At 39.4% G+C, this 16,191-nt stretch overlaps 1 protein-coding gene across 3 annotated transcripts in view; it reads right to left on the bottom strand.

The window, feature by feature from the left end:
• Nucleotides 1-16,191, bottom strand: part of CUL2 (cullin 2) — an 88,749-nt gene that overhangs the window by 44,335 nt on the left and 28,223 nt on the right. For all 3 annotated transcript variants that reach the window (XM_030941101.1, XM_030941102.1, XM_030941103.1), the window contains exons 4-6: nucleotides 14,047-14,141; nucleotides 6,994-7,099; nucleotides 3,239-3,321 (exon numbers count right to left, since the gene is read on the bottom strand). In XM_030941101.1, coding sequence (XP_030796961.1) covers nucleotides 3,239-3,321; nucleotides 6,994-7,099; nucleotides 14,047-14,141 — 284 coding nt within the window. The remainder of the gene's footprint in view (nucleotides 1-3,238; nucleotides 3,322-6,993; nucleotides 7,100-14,046; nucleotides 14,142-16,191) is intronic.

The following is a 16,191-nucleotide window of genomic DNA, read 5'->3' as shown; positions in this document are numbered from 1 at the left end:
GGTCCAGGCTGGTCTCAAACTCCTGACCTCCAGTCATCTGCCTGCCTCAGTCTCCCAAGGTGCTGGGATTACAGACGTGAGCCACTGCACCCGGCCAGAAATGTTCTTTAGAGACGTGTAACAGTATCTAGGAACCCAGGGATGAATATGGGAAAAGGAAAGTGTCAATACATCGACAGGAAATCAAATTTGTGACAAGCTCTGCTAGACCTGAAAAGAACTTATTCTGTAAGTCTGGTTAGCACCTTCTACAACAAAGTTGTAGGTATGCACAATAAAATACTTCTCCTTTAGTAGAAATGGCAATAAGATGCAACTTGAATGAACTATTTCTAAAAATGTATGAATATATGGGTAAGACCATAGACTTAGGGACCAAAAAATGACCTAAGTTTTAATTCCAGTTCTGCCATTTACTACTTACATGACATAGGTAAGTTGCTTACTCTCTCATGTCTCATTTTCCTCACTTTTAAAATGAGTTTATAACATTCACCATCATATCCTCTTATAAGGATTAGATAAAATACATATGGAGAGTTTCTACTACAGCTTCTCAGACATGGTAATGGAAGTTATGGTCTGACCATATTAGCTCAAACAACAATGCGTAAAGAGTTAAAGTAATGCAGTGGAAAGACCCCAAGTGGAAGGCTAAAAGCATGAAGCCCATTTCATTAGCTACATTCAAGTTTTCAACTCATTTCTCTTTGTTGAAATTCAATTTATTTACCTGTAAATAAAACTTGCTGTTTCCTTAAGACCGAATAAAAATGTGTGTGAAAACACTAGAATATTCAAAGCATTATAAAACTGAAATGTATTCCCCACTGAGTTAAAGGTATTGGAGCCAGGAATGGAAGAAATATTCTGTGCATAAAAGACAGGCATAGGCTGGGTGCAGTGGCTCACGCCTGTAATCCCAGCACTTTGGGAGCCCCAGGTGGGCTGATCACAAGGTCAGGAGTTCGAGATCAGCCTGGCCAACATGGTGAAACCCCGTCTCCACCAAAAATACAAAAATTAGCCGGGCATGGTGATGCATGCCTGTAATCCTAGCTACTCGGGAGGCTGAGGCAGAAGATTCGCTTGAACCCAGGAGGCAGAGGTTGCAATGAGCTGAGATCATGCAATTGCACTCCAACCTGGGCGACAGAACAAGACTCTGTCTCAAAAAAAAAAAAAAAAAGGGCATAAAGGCTGGGCATGGTGGTTCACTCCTGTAATCCCTGCACTTTTGGAGGCCGAGAAAGGCAGATCACTTGAGGTAGGAGTTCAAGACCAACCTGGCCAACATGGTGAAAACCAGTCTCTACTAAAAATACAAAAACTAGCAGGGCATGGTGGTGCCCAGCTACTTGGAAGGCTAAGGCAGAAGAATCACTTGAACCCGGGAGGCGGAGGCTGCAATGAGCTGAGATCGTGCCATTGCACTCCAGCCTGGGAGACAGAGCGGGACTCCTATCTCTAAAAAGGAAAAAAGGACAGGCATAATGAATTCAGAGTTAGAATAGCCCAGATGTGAATCCTTAGAATTATTATTAGATGGAGGTTGGAGTCAAATGATCTGAGTCAGATCACCACCATTGACTTTGCCTGTCAAGGATGTCATGCATGTAAAATGGTGACACTAATAGTATTAGCCTTCTAGTGTTGTAAGGATTAAATGGGAAGATGCATGTAAAAATTTTACAACAATGCTTGGTATGCAGTTCCCATGTTTAATTTCTATTATTAATATGTCTTAGTTTCCTCAACTTTAACATGCAAAACCCTACCTAAGAGAGCTGTCATGAAGAATAAGTGAGATCTCAGTAAAGTATATAAAACAATGCTTTAATGGAAGCCGATTATAACAACAAAAATAAGACAAGCAGACCAGATAATCTATCTTTTCCAGAATTAATATGCTATAGCTGTATCATTTTTCTTACATATTTTTCATCACATTGATTTTCAGCAAACTAACAATCACACTTAAGAAAAATTTACCAGGTTGGAACAAAATTATATTAAAAAAGATATTTCATAAAAGTACATTTGGAAAGTATAGCAGTATTGTCATTATACTTTTAAGTACTTGAATTCCAAGTCAAAAGAAAAGTTAGTATATTTTAGCAGAAGGAATTATATTAGAACTTAGAAGTTTTGTTGGGCGTGTTCTTTTAGCTCATAGTTTTGTGAAGAAAAGAGGAAGAAAAACAACGGGTTACACCCTAGTGCTTCACTATTGCCTTTCCTCTCCAGCTCTCAATCTCTAAAAACAATGGAATCATTCAAATGGTCAGCAACAATTTTTAAAAATCAAGTTACCAGTTGCTACCACCTACTTTCTATTTGGTATTAAAAATTTAAAAATATTCTCTTATCCTCTTATGTGAGGCGTGGGGGTGGGTGTGTGTGTTTAATCCCTTACTTCCTCCCAGGAGTCCCATACTAAGTACCATGGCTTTGACAAATTATTCCTCATATTTAAAAAACTCCTCATTTGGGTCTTCTTGAAGAACACAGATACAGGTGGAGTGGCCATTATTACACCACAATTCACTGGTCTAGATAACTCCTGTAACATCAGTCCCAGTAACCTGGAATTTATTGGATATGTATTTGTGTGACTGACAGAGTGCTTCTGAGAGTCTTTGAGCCAGAGATGATCCAAGGATGTTCTATTCTAGACTCCACAGGAAAATATTCTTTGTACTAAATTGCATTCACACAGCACTAGGGAAAAAGCATCAACCACTCTGAGCCATGGGTAGAGTGGAAAACCATTTTCCCATAAATTTGTATCACAAAATTAGGCAAGTTATTGATTATAACACTGAGGCTAAGAGGTAACCAACTAACTAGAAGAATCTGTCTTCCTGAATAGGCAGTCCTCACTGGGATTTAAACAGATAATATGTACAAGCAACTCAGGGCGCTGCCTAGAAAATCTAAGAGGCTTCGGCTCTGAAAAGCACATGAATCACTTCCCTCAGATACTTATTTATATACTGAGTATATTAGGGTATAAGAAAAGACCAGAGCTCCCCACACCAAAAAAAAAAAAAAAAAAAAAAAAGAAGAAGAAGAAGAAAATGAAACAACTTAAAAATGCTGGCACTTAGAAGTAAAATGAGGCTCATTATGGTAAAACCAGCCCCAAGGCTAGCCCTGGCTATGCAACTGTACAGTATTTTAACCGTATCAAACACCAAAATAAAATTGACTCAGCAAGATAAACGTTCGCACTCACTTTTTGATTTCTCGGAGCAGCATTCGGATAAGAATGGCCTGAAGTGGTTCAACCATCAATTTCCTCCACATATCCAATGCTAGCTGCCAGGAAAAACAAAAATCATCAGGGTTGAATTACTTAGTATATGTTTTTTACATTTGTTCAAGGTTTTTTTTTAACTAAAAATACTCATCAAAAGAAGTATTTACACTAATTGTTCAAAATTCAAATAAAACCTAAACAAAAATTTTAAAATTCAAAGAAAATAAATTTCTAATTTGAAATATCAATGACCATTCTACTAGCCCTATCAACATTATTAAGGCTTTATTATTAATTGAAAATCTTAATTTTAGGCCAGGTGCAATGGCTCATGCCTATAATTCCAGCACTTTGGGAGGCCGAGGCAGGTGGATCACCTGAGGTCAGGAGTTCGAGACCAGCCTAGCCAACATGGTGAGACTCTGTCTCTACTAAAAACACAAAAATTAGCCAGGTGCGGTGGCAGGCGCCTATAATCCCAGCTACTCAGGAGGCTGAGGCAGGAGAATCACTTGAACCCAGGAGGCAGAGGTTGCAGTGAGCCGAGATTGTGCCATTGCACTCCAGCCTAGGGGATAAGAGTGAGACTTTGTCTCAAAAAAAAAAAAATCTTAATTTAGGCCAGGCGCAGTGGCTAACGTCTGTAATTCCAGCACTTAGGGAGGCTGAGGTGGGCAGATCACGAGGTCAGGAGATCAAGACCATCCTGGCAAACACGGCAAAACCCCGTCTCTACTAAAAATACAAAAATTAGCCTGGTGGGGAGGCGTGCGCCTGTAATCCCAGCTACCTGGGAGGCTGAGGCAGGAGAATTGCTTGAACCTGGGAGGTGGAGGTTGCAGTGAGCCAAGATCTTGCCATTGCACGCCAGCCTGGGACAGAGCAGGGCTCCGCCTCAAAAAAACCAAAAAAACAAAGAACAGGGTCTCTTTGTGGTTTTAACTCTCATTTTACTGAGTGAAGCTGGGGATTCTTTAATGTTTACTGTCCATTTTGGTTTCTTCCCTGTGAAATGCCCATTCCTAATTTTGCCCATTAGTCTGTTAAAGTTTGTCTTGTTCTTAATAAAAGCTAGAGTTTTTTTATATACTGTGGAAATCAATCCCTTGAAAGTTTCACAGTCTGTCCCAATAAATTAACTGCTCAGTTTCTTTATTATGTTTTGGTAAAAATATATTAAAGTTTAATATACTCAAATTTACCAATCTTTTCCTTTATCATGGGTATTTTTTGTTTTTAAAAAAATCCTTCTCTGCCCTAAGGTAAGAGGCATGTGTGTGCTCCTACTCTGCCTTCCAAGTTTTCAAGCTTTGCCTTTCACATTTAGGTCTTTAAACTTCAAATATATTTTCCCCACAGAGTATAAATTATTCCAGTACTGAAAACCAATTTTTTTTGGTTTGTTTGTTTGATTCTTCTCTTTTTCCACCCTAACTATATCCAGATAGGCTGTTGCTAGCCTCTCTATTGTTTCCCTAGGGTGATTTTATTCTGGTCCATTGGTAATTAAGCATCTGTCTTCCCACAAGGAACACTGTCCAAGTTTTGCCTTTCTTTCTTCTTAAATAGCATGAATGGGGGTTGGGGAGGCAATACATGAAAAACTGGTATTTTACACATGTGGTGGAAGGGGAAACTGGTAAAGGCCCCTCTGAAAGGCAATGGGGCAGAGCTGTGAAACTTCAGGATGTGCTTCAACAGAGGCTCTACTTCCTGACACCCAGTCTATAAAAAGTTCTGCTCATGTACCAAGAGATATATACATAAATATAACTCCATGAGCACAAGATTTTTCTCTATTTTGTTCACTGTTGTATTCAACATATATAACACAGAGAGGTTCAAAAATACTTAATGAATGAATAAATGAATAGTGGTGTTCACTGCAGTGTTGCTTGTAATAACAAAAACTTAAAAATTGGCCGGGCGCAGCGGCTCACGCCTGTAATCCCAGCACTTTGGGAGGCTGAGGCGGGCGGATTACAAGGTCAGGAGATTGAGACCATCCTGGCTAACACGGTGAAACCCCATCTCTACTAAAAATACAAAAAATTAGCCGGGCGTGGTGGCGGGCGCCTGTAGTCCCAGCTACTCAGGAGGCTGAGGCAGGAGAATGGCATGAACCCGGGAGGCAGAGTTTGCAGTGAGCCGAGATCGCACCACTGCACTCCAGCCTGGGTGACAGAGCAAGACTCCGTCTCAAAAGAAAAAAAAAAAATTAAGGGGATAGTTTAAAAAATTACTCTGTATCTCTACAGAATATTAAGCTTTCACAAAAAACAAACTTATGTAAAAAGATATTAATAACAAAAAAGGGAAGAAATATAGGTTGTAGAACTTTATGTGTGCCATTATATTGCAGTTTGAAAAGTAAAATGAAAACTGCCGCGTGTGTGTATGTAAATATTTGTAAATACACTGGTAAAGTTCAGAAGAGATGCAGACTAAATCGTTTACAGTGATTTCCTCCGGGAGGAGAAGCGTGCTTGACAGTTCTGGTGATAAGGGAAAATTTTAAGTAAATCATTCACTTATTATGCTACTAACTAAAAGCAACTACTGTTAGTATTTTGGTATTTCTCATTGATCCTTTTCTCTACATCATCTTTTCCCTACAATTGTATTTGTATTCAACATATACCTATAATTTTGTGTGCAAATTTTTTCATAAACCATGTCCCCTTTGTTAAAGTTTCTATGAACAATTTTCTGCTATTAATTTATCCATTTGCCTACTTTTATAACAAAATCATATATATAATACATTCTTCTTTCATGCTTTTTATTGCTGAATGTTGGATGCTGAAATTTTACACTGTTTAGCCACTAGGCACCCTATTAACAATGATTGCAAAGAATACTTTTAAACATTAAACAATTTTATCATATTTACTATTTTCCAAGTATGGATCACTAGGCTTAGGACTTGGGATTACTTGGTCAAAAGTTATTAAGTATTTTAAATTGTAATGAAAGAAAGACACTGATCAATTTCTTTCAGAAAGGATTACACTAACTTAAATGTCTACTAATGCTGCCTCTTAGCCTCTTAGCCATTTATTTCCTTCATTAATACAAATCACAAGTTAACACTAATTTCCTATTTGGCATCTGCTTCCCTTACGTGAACTTACAAGGTTTTGTGTGCAGGGACCTTCTGTCTGTTCACCATTGTATCCCCAATGCCTGGCTACTCAATAAAGATGTATTAAATGAATAAACAAGCTTGTACAATAATGTTTCTTTCACAATCAGCATAATTTTCCATATTTTAATTTGCACTGTACCTCAAGAACTTGCATGAACTGACCAAACTGCCCATTTTTGTTTTACTCTGAGTTTAATTACTTTTACAGTAAAGTTACAATAAATTTGTTAAATTCATAAATTTGTGTTTCCTCTCCTCTAGCCTGTCTTTTAAGTGCTTGTCCCCTGTACTTTTAACTACAGGGCCGTCAACACTTTATACTTATTTTTGAGTTTTTTCACAATGCAGAACCATTAACCCTATCATTCATCCATTATAAATTTAATTATCAAAAGAGTAATTGTCACATCTTTTTCATCCCTCTGAGGATTCTTAGGAAATCACTATAGCATTTTATTTAAGGATATTTTAAATCTTGACCATATTAAGCTAGCCAAATCAGTGTTCTTAAAAAATGATGCACAAATTACCTCAATGTATAAAAACATACTTATGTTTGCTAGTCATTTAAAGAATTTCCTACCTCTCCTATTTCCATAAGTGGTTCATTCATATCTACACCACCATAGCCATACTGAAGGTCCGCTTCTGTTAATTTATTCTTTTTAATAAACTGGGTGTTGAGATACCTGGAAAATAAATGTAGTATCAATGGATATTAAGTTAAAGTTAGTAGGAAAGCAAATAACTTGCAACTTCAGAAGAATATTTTTAAGGTTACATATCAACCATGGAATAGCCTACTAATAAATCCAAAAGAAATGAATTATGTAGAGATTAGAAATATAATAAAAATTAAAATTATCAGCCCACCTTTCTCTGCAAGCCCTTACCCTTCTAGCCCAACAGCTCTTATCCAAGTTTCAGAATTTCTACAATCTCGTTTGCTACTTCCCAGACTCTTCTTGGGAAAGTCAAGATAAAGTTCACTTTCCAAAAATTAAACAGAGAATGGTTAAAAGATCAAAGTCAAGTTAGCTTTCTAATTTATATTCTAATCACCAGGAAGAAATGCAATTTTTCATTTTTAAACAAAAAAGATCACAATCAGTAGGTAAGAAAATGGAACAGAGTGTTACAGACAGTAAGTATGGGCAAGATTGACAGATATAAGATGACTTTGTCTACCAGAGGAAAATGAATTACAATGAAAATGTTCAATATATTTTAAGACTAATAAATGTGATTAGCTTTAAGAATAACTGAGATGAATACAGAAATCTAAAATAAAACATGGAGAAAGGACTCATAACGTTCAACTGTGTACTTTTTAGGATCCCATTTCACTATAATGCCTTTAATGATCACCACCTAAAACTATTCATTTGAAAGGTTCCGCTAGTGTAAACAGCTACTGATAATACAGCATTTTAGGCAACAACCCGTGAAGTCTATATGTGAATATATACACTTTTCAAAGTTCACTATACCAGAATGAAGGGTCCACTCAGACCATTTAAAAACAAAGACAACCAAAACAAGACAAAAATTTTGGGAAACAAACACACAATTCCTGGCCAGGTGTAGTGGCTCATGCCTGTAATCCCAGTTCTTTGGGAGGCTGAGGTGAGAGGATCACTTGAGGCCAGCAGTTTGAGAGCAGCCTGGGTAACAGCGAGACTGTCTCTAAAAGAAATAATGACTCCTAGAAAATTGACTCCAAAGTGGTATATCCACAACCATTTACACAAGCTCCACCTCCATATTCACTAGTGTCAAGGCTCTAGACTCCCTGGCTTACAACCTTGATGCACCATTTGACATTTTAGTGTCCTCTGACCATAAGTTACAAAATCATACTCCTTTTTTTCCCCCTTTAAAATGCCATTTATTCCTTCCTCTCTATCCTCACTGTAATTCTCAAAATTTCTTTTTTTTTTTTTTTTTTTTTTGAGACGGAGTCTCGCTGTGTCACCCAGGCTGGAGTGCAGTGGCCGGATCTCAGCTCACTGCAAGCTCCACCTCCCGGGTTCACGCCATTCTCCTGCCTCAGCCTCCCCAGAAGCTGGGACTACAGGCGCCCGCCACCTCACCCAGCTAGTTTTTTGCATTTTTTAGTAGAGACGGGGTTTCACTGTGTTAGCCAGGATGGTCTCGATCTCCTGACCTCGTGATCCGCCCGTCTCGGCCTCCCAAAGTGCTGGGATTACAGGCTTGAGCCACCGCGCCCGGCCAATTCTCAAAATTTCATGCTGAGTTTCCAACCATGCCTTCCAGCTGAGGAAAGAGGAGTAAGATTGAGAGACAAAAGTAAAAGGTAGAGACCGGATGGCCTCTCCACCTAAGTGCCCCATCCCAGATATTCTAAGGGTAGTCCCCTTTCATCTGAGTCTCACAGCACAGACACACCTTTCAGGCCTGCCCTGAACCGCAGAGGAGTTAGCCTTCACTTCCCAGCCCTAAGCAAGTAACTATTTAATGCACAACTATTTTACTTTCTTCACAGTAATTGCCACTACATGAAATAATCCTATGCCTTTATTGGTTTCTTTTTTTGTACATTCATCTCCTCTCTAGAATGTAAAGTCTACAAAGCAAGAACCCCTCTTGTAGACAGCATCCACAGTAGTGGCAGGCAAAAGTCAAGTCCTCAAAATTACTTACTGAATGAATTACTGAATAAATAAACGGTAACAATCCAGACAGCCAGGATAGCAAAAGCTAACAGTAGAACACAAACTTGGAAAAGCAGCCTGCAGCCAGATCATAAAAGCCATGAATACCAGGAAATAAAAGTAATCACTAACATTTATTGAGATCACCTGTCAGACACAGCCCTAAGCATTTTATGAGGCTGACTACTATAAGACAGATGTATGTGGTACTCCTATGATCATTTTATACATAAGAAAGCTGCAGCCTAGAGAGGTTAAAGAGCTTGCCAAAGGTCAATCAGCTCCTAAGTGGCAGGGCTGGCACAGAAACTCAGGAGAGGTCTTCCACTCCCATTCAATACGCATCAGCCGAGGGTGTACTGTGTGCCAGGTACAATCTGAGGCACGCAAACACGAAGATGAAAAGCAAAAACATGGTCTCTGCCCACACAGAGCTCACTCTGTGCTAGAATATAGAAACAAATGTAAGATTTCGTCAAGGAGGCGTGCTCCCTCAGGAGAGGGTACTTAGTTGTCATATCATTACCATTTACATATGCCTTCCAATATGGAATCTCTGCTCCAAACCAGTTTTCTTTTCTGGTCACTGGAACCAAGACCATTCCGGTAACCTCACCTAAAACATTAGAATCCCTTATCTCATCCTTTCATTTTGCCTGCTTTAATTAGTCAGTCTTCCTGTCTTCCTAAAGTACTCATCACCTCCTCCCACTACTTCCTTTGACTTCCAATGTACTTGCTTACCCTCTGCCCCGATCATGTGAAACACTTTTATGACTGGGCTCTACTTCAGTTTCTGGCATCTGTTTTTTTTTTTTTTTTTTTTTTTTTTTTTTTTTGAGATGGAGTCTTGCTCTGTCGCCGGGCTGGAGTGCAGTGGCTGGATCTCAGCTCACTGCCAGCTCCGCCTCCCGGGTATACGCCATTCTCCTGCCTCAGCCTCCCGAGTAGCTGGGACTGCAGGTGCCCGCCACCTCGCTCGGCTAGCTTTTTGTATTTTTTAGTAGAGACAGGGTTTCACCGTTTTAGCCAGGATGGTCTCGATCTCCTGACCGCGTGATCCGCCCGTCTCGGCCTTCCAAAGTGTCTGGCATCTTTAATTCATCTAAAAATTCTGCTGTCAGGATGTCACTTTCCTATTCAGAATTCTACAGGAGCTTTCTTTAACTATGTAATAAGTGTAAACTGCTTAGCATAGAAGCAGATGCTAGATCTGCAGATCAGGCCTGAATTCACTAATCCATTCCAAAGATCTGGATGTATATTCTCGAGCCAGGTTACTAATTTAGTGCAGCTTTACATCCTTTGTATCTGCTAGGACAAACCAGCATTATCTTTTCCTCACAGAATAAAATTTAAACTAACTTACATTAACTATATCTTTCTTATTGCAGATTGCTACTTTTGGTAAATTTAAGCTTGAAATACAATGTTTTAAAATCAAGTCATGGCCAGGTGAGGTGGCTCACGTCTGTGATCCCAGCACTTTGGGAGGCCGAGGCGGGTGGATCACCTGAGGTCAGGAGACCAGCTTGGCCAACATGGTGAAATGCCACCTCTACTAAAAAAATACAAAAATTAGCCAGGCATGGTGGTGCAGCCTCCTGAATAGCAGGTAATCCCAGCTATTCAGGAGGCTGAGGCAGGAGAATCACTTAAACCCAGGAGGCAGAGGTTGCAGTGAGACGAGATCGCACCACTGCACTCCAGCCTGGGCGACAGAGCAAGACTCTGTTTGAAAAAAATAAATTAATTAATTAATTAAATTAAATAAAGTCATGATTTAAAATATTAACAGTGCCATTTTTCATTTTAATACGGACACCATTATTAATTTTATTTTATAAGTCACTGTAGTATTTTACAATCAAATTTATTAACCACATATATGCTTCTTAATAAAGACACTGGGCTGGACACGGTGGCTCATGCCTGTAATCCGAGCAGTTTGGAAGGCTGAGGTGGGCAGAACACTCGAGGTCAGGAGTTCGAGACCATCCTGGCCAACATGGTGAAACCCCATCTCCACTAAAAAAATACAAAAATTAGCCGGGTGTGGTGGAACGTGCCTCTAATCCCAGCTACTCAGGAGGCTGAGGAAGGAGAATCACTTGAACCTGGGTGGCACAGGCTGAAGTGAGCCGAGATTGTGCCACTGCACTCCAGCCGCAGCAACAGAGCGAGGCTCGGTCTCAAAAATTAATAATAAAATAAAAGAACATTTATGATTCATGGGAGAAGGTCTAAATATCATTATGAACAGGTGATTGGAAGATGCCAATTCTGTAAAGGGAAATAAAATCTCAGGATTCCCAAAACTCCTATGCCAAAACAGGAATTTAACCTTGGAGGCTGAGTCATGCTAAATGGTCATCCTTTTCCTGGACGGATAACTGTTACAACTTTGTGTAGAAACATTATATATTAGCCAGACCCCCGGTGTAAGGCAAAAAACCTCAGCCATTTCCTTATGACTACCCCCCATCAAAAAGTCACTCATAACGTAAATTCTTTGCTAGCCTTGAAACCGTTAAAATGTAAATCCTCCCATAACACATGGACAGGTCAATTATAACTCCAGATCTGTAATCTAAAGCCTAGTTCCTAAAATCTAAGGTCTGTTAGATCCACCTGGTAAGTGTCAATTCTTAGCTGATATTCCCAGGCACAGAGCAAAGGCAAGATGACAGTAATCATTCTTCACCCTTCCCTGAGATGTCTGAACAACTGTTTTCTTCCTCTATTTCCTTTTCCTTCAAAGGTTTACCTTATATAAAATGTAGATTTACTGGGCATTAATTAGTCTCACAAGTAGATAATCATTTGCCTCACTGCCACCATCCCTCATGTTTTAAGGAAAATGTACAAACACTAAACCTCCTAAGAACCTCTTTGGACAAAACAGCCACAGATGCATCTGTGCCTTGCATTTTCCTGGGTGCATCCTTAAGCTGGCTCAATAAACCTTGATTGAAGACACCTGCCTCAGTCACTCATTTTGGTTAACACTTCCAACCTTCATGGATGACTTAGAGAGGGTCAAGACTCCAGAGGAGGAAGTGACTGGAGATGTTGTGGAAACATCAAAAGAACTCAGAAGTGGATCCTGAATATGGGACTGAATTGCTGCAATCTCATGCTATAACTTGAATGGATAAGGAGTTGCTTCTTATGGATGAAAAAGTGGTTTCCTGAGATAGAATCTACTCCTAATAAGATGGTATGAACACTGTTGAAACGACAACAAAGGATTCCAATATCATATAAGTCTAGCTGGTAAGGTGGTGGCAGGGTTTGAGAGGACTGACTCCAATTTTGTAAGAATTTCTACTGCAAGTAAAATGCTATCCAACAGCATTGCACCCTACACAGAAATCTTTTGTGAAGAAAGAGTCAACTGATGCAGCTAACTTCATTGTTGTCTTATTCGGACACATTGCCACACATTGCCTCCCCAACCTTCAGCAACCATCACCATGATCACTCAGTAGCCCTCAACACCCAGGCAAGAAGACTGGCAAAACGATTACAACTTGCTGAAGGCTCAAATGATCAATAACATTTTTTTTTTTTTTAGCAATAAAGTAATTTTAAATTAAGTTGTGCACATTTTCTTAGACAATGCTACCGCACACTTTGACTACAGTATAGCATAAACATAACTTATATGCACTGGGAAACCAAACAATTTGTGTGACTTGTCTTATTGCAATATTCCCTTTATTGTGTGGTGGTCTGGAACTGAACCCACATCATCTCCAAAGTATGCCTATACAAGAAAAAGATTGAGAGTAGAATCTACTTAAGTGAAATAGCATGTTTCTGGAACAAGATTATGGTAGAATTAAGTAGTTAAATGGATGGGCTTCGGATTCAGACTGATCTGGGTTTAAATCCTGCCTTTGCAATTCATTAGCTGAGTGACCTTCAACAAAATCATGCTCTCAGCATTGCTTTCTTCCTCTGTAAAAAATGGAGATACTAACTACTCATATCATTTTACACACACATACTAAACATGCTGCAACATTGACTAAAAGTTCATAAGTAGCACCAATTTAATAGTACTAATTTAGACAGACACAGTGGCTCGTGCCTGTAATCCCAGCACTTTGGGAGGCAGAGGTGGGAGAACTGCTTAAGCTCCGGAGTTCAAGACCATTCTCGGCAACATGGTGAGACAGCATCTCTACAAAAAATAAACAAAATTAGCTGGGCATGGCGGTGTACACCTGTTGTTCCAGCAACTGGGGAGAAGGGGGTTTGAGGTGGGAGGATTGCTAGGGCCCAGGAGGTTGAGGCTGCAGTGAGCTGAGATTATGCTACTATTCTGCAGCCGAGGTGAGATCCTGCCTCAAAAAAAAAAAAGGACAAAATAAAAGAAAGAAAAATAGGAAAAGAAAGAGAGAGCAATCCAGGCAGATGGAACAGCACCAGGAAAGGCAGGAAAATGGGAGAGACCACGGGCCATCATGAAACTACAAGTAATTCAATATGCCTAGAGCATGGGGAATGCAGAACTTCAAGGGGAAAATAACCCAGTAATTTATCTAACATTATTTGCATCAAACATAAAATACTGAATGCTACAGCCAAATAAGAACATATTGAGGGGACATGAGCTGAGTTTTTCCCAATAAGTTTCGTGCAAATTGAATTTTCACATTGATCTCTGTTGAGATTAAACACATGCTACAGGTTGCAAATAATCAGAAGAAACAGAGCCATGCAATTGAGTACAGTTTCACTTTTCACAGAACATTCTACACACTCCCTGGCTCCTAAATACCCACCTTACCCTGACTATAGACCTTTCCCCATAGCAGAGAAAAGTCCATGTCAGAGAGGATGCTTTAGTTCTGCACATGTGAGTGAGAAATAGGTAATAAAAAAATTATCCTGTCAACTATTGAATGCAGGCAACGCTGCTTAGCTTGTCTAGACTTTAAAGGCACACTCACCTATATAAGCAGTCCATATAGTCTGCACCCTTGCTGTATTCTTCCCAGTACCTATGATACATAACAAGTACTTGTTCTTCTGACTCCAGAACTCTCTATATAAAGAGGAAAAATATTTTTACTTGAAAAGCAATAATCATTTTCACTGTCAACCATAAAATGTATCAAAATTAATGTTCTAAAATAATTTACATAATTCAAACTGTAGAAATTACATTTACTCAATACATATTAACTACACTTATTAAAAATGAAACAACTGGGAAAGATGTGAGTCTTCAACATGAAAGTGAAGCATCCACAATAGAGAATAAAGTGAGACGGGTGCAGTGGCTCACGCCTGTAATTCCAGCACTTTGGGAGGCAGAGGCGAGCAGATAACCTGAGGTCAGGAGTTCAAGACCAGCCTGACCAACATCTCTACTAAATACAAAAAAATTAGCCAGCCATGGTGGCACACGCCTGTAAGTTCCAGCTACTTGGGAAGCTGAGGCAGGAGAATCACTTGAACTCGATCACGCCGAGATCCTACCACTGTACTGCAGCCTGGGCAACAGAGGAAGACTCTATCTCTTAAAAAAAAAAAAAAATTCACACAATGTAACCTAAAATATAAAATTGCAAAAAAATCACTAATGTCTTACATAGTTATCATTTATGGTGTAACCAAAGTTCACTAGCTGACAATAGTAGAACTTTAAATTAACATACTAAACATAAACACTTTAAGACCACTTTAACACACTTGCTATCAAAAGCACTTTCATAAGTGGATAAATGATCACATTAGAACACTAAAATGCACATGCCATATACAATCAAAAGTAGAGCTTTTTCCAGTATTTTCAGGGAAACAGCACACAATCAATTGTGCCTTACTTATGAGGTTTTGTTTTTTTTTTTGTACAGATAGTGTCTCACTATATTGCCTAGGCTGGTCTTGAACTCCTGGCCTCATATGATCCTCCTGCCTCAGCCTCCCAAACTGCTGAGATTACAGGTGTAAGCCACTACACCAGGCCAATTCTTACCATTTAAAAAAGTATCTACTCCTGACCACGTGCAGGGTTACACAGTTTAAATAAACTGTGTTGTTTTACTCCCATTTTATAGATAAAGAAAGACAAAACTCAGTCCATAAGGTAGTTGTTAAGTGAGTTGCCCGTGGTTACAACAGCTAATAAAAAGCAGAGTGAAGATTCTTACGCAGGCACAAAATTATCTCACCCAGTTCCTGATTAGATCAGTAGTCTAAATTAAGTTAGAAATGCTGTCTATAGCAAAATACTGCGAAATTCACTGTTTATACACAGATCATGTCTGTGATGCTGCCCCTCTATGTGTAGCATACTAATCAAAACACTGGTCACAGAGACAGCTTCTATCATCGTTTACCATTTCTTTTTAATTTTAGATTTTGGGAAGACTTTATATAGCATATGAAAGGCAGCTAAAAAGCTGAAAATAATAAAGACAGAGAATTACCAAGAGATACGAATAAAAAACAAGGGAAAATGTGGCTGTATAAACAATATCCAGAGGAATAGGAGTACATTTTAAAACTCAACAAACTCTGAGCTGACCCTCTCCTTCATTTACTAATTACAAGATGCTGAGCAAGTAAACTGATTTCCCTAACAACACAGTGCTTGACTCAAAGATCTTAATATGTATATATTTTTTAAATGCCGATTAAGAAGCAAAAACAAGGGAGGCCAAGATGGGAGGATCACTGGAGCCCAGGAGTTTGAGACCAGCCTAGGCAATATAGTGAGACCCCCGTCTCTACCAAAAAAAAAAAAAAAAAAAAAGAAAAAAAAAATTGCCAGGTGTGGTGGTGTGTGTCTGTATTCTCAGCTACTCCTGTATTTAAAACAAGCAGGCTGGGCACGGTGGCTCATGTCTGTAATCCCAGCACTTTGGGAGGCCAAGGCAGGTGGATCACGAGGTCAAGAGATCGAGACCATCCTGTTTAACATGGTGAAACCCCATCTCTACTGAAAATACAAAAAATTAGCCAGACGTGGTGGCGGGTGCCTGCAGTCCCAGCTACTCAGGAGGCTGAGGCAGGTGAATGGTGTGAACCCGGGAGGTGGAGCTTGCAGTGAGTGGAGATCACACCACTACACTCCAGCCTGGGCAACA

Source organism: Rhinopithecus roxellana, chromosome 11 (assembly GCF_007565055.1).
Source record: "Rhinopithecus roxellana isolate Shanxi Qingling chromosome 11, ASM756505v1, whole genome shotgun sequence".
Taxonomy (NCBI): domain Eukaryota; kingdom Metazoa; phylum Chordata; class Mammalia; order Primates; family Cercopithecidae; genus Rhinopithecus; species Rhinopithecus roxellana.
This window is presented reverse-complemented; position numbering and strand designations above follow the sequence as displayed.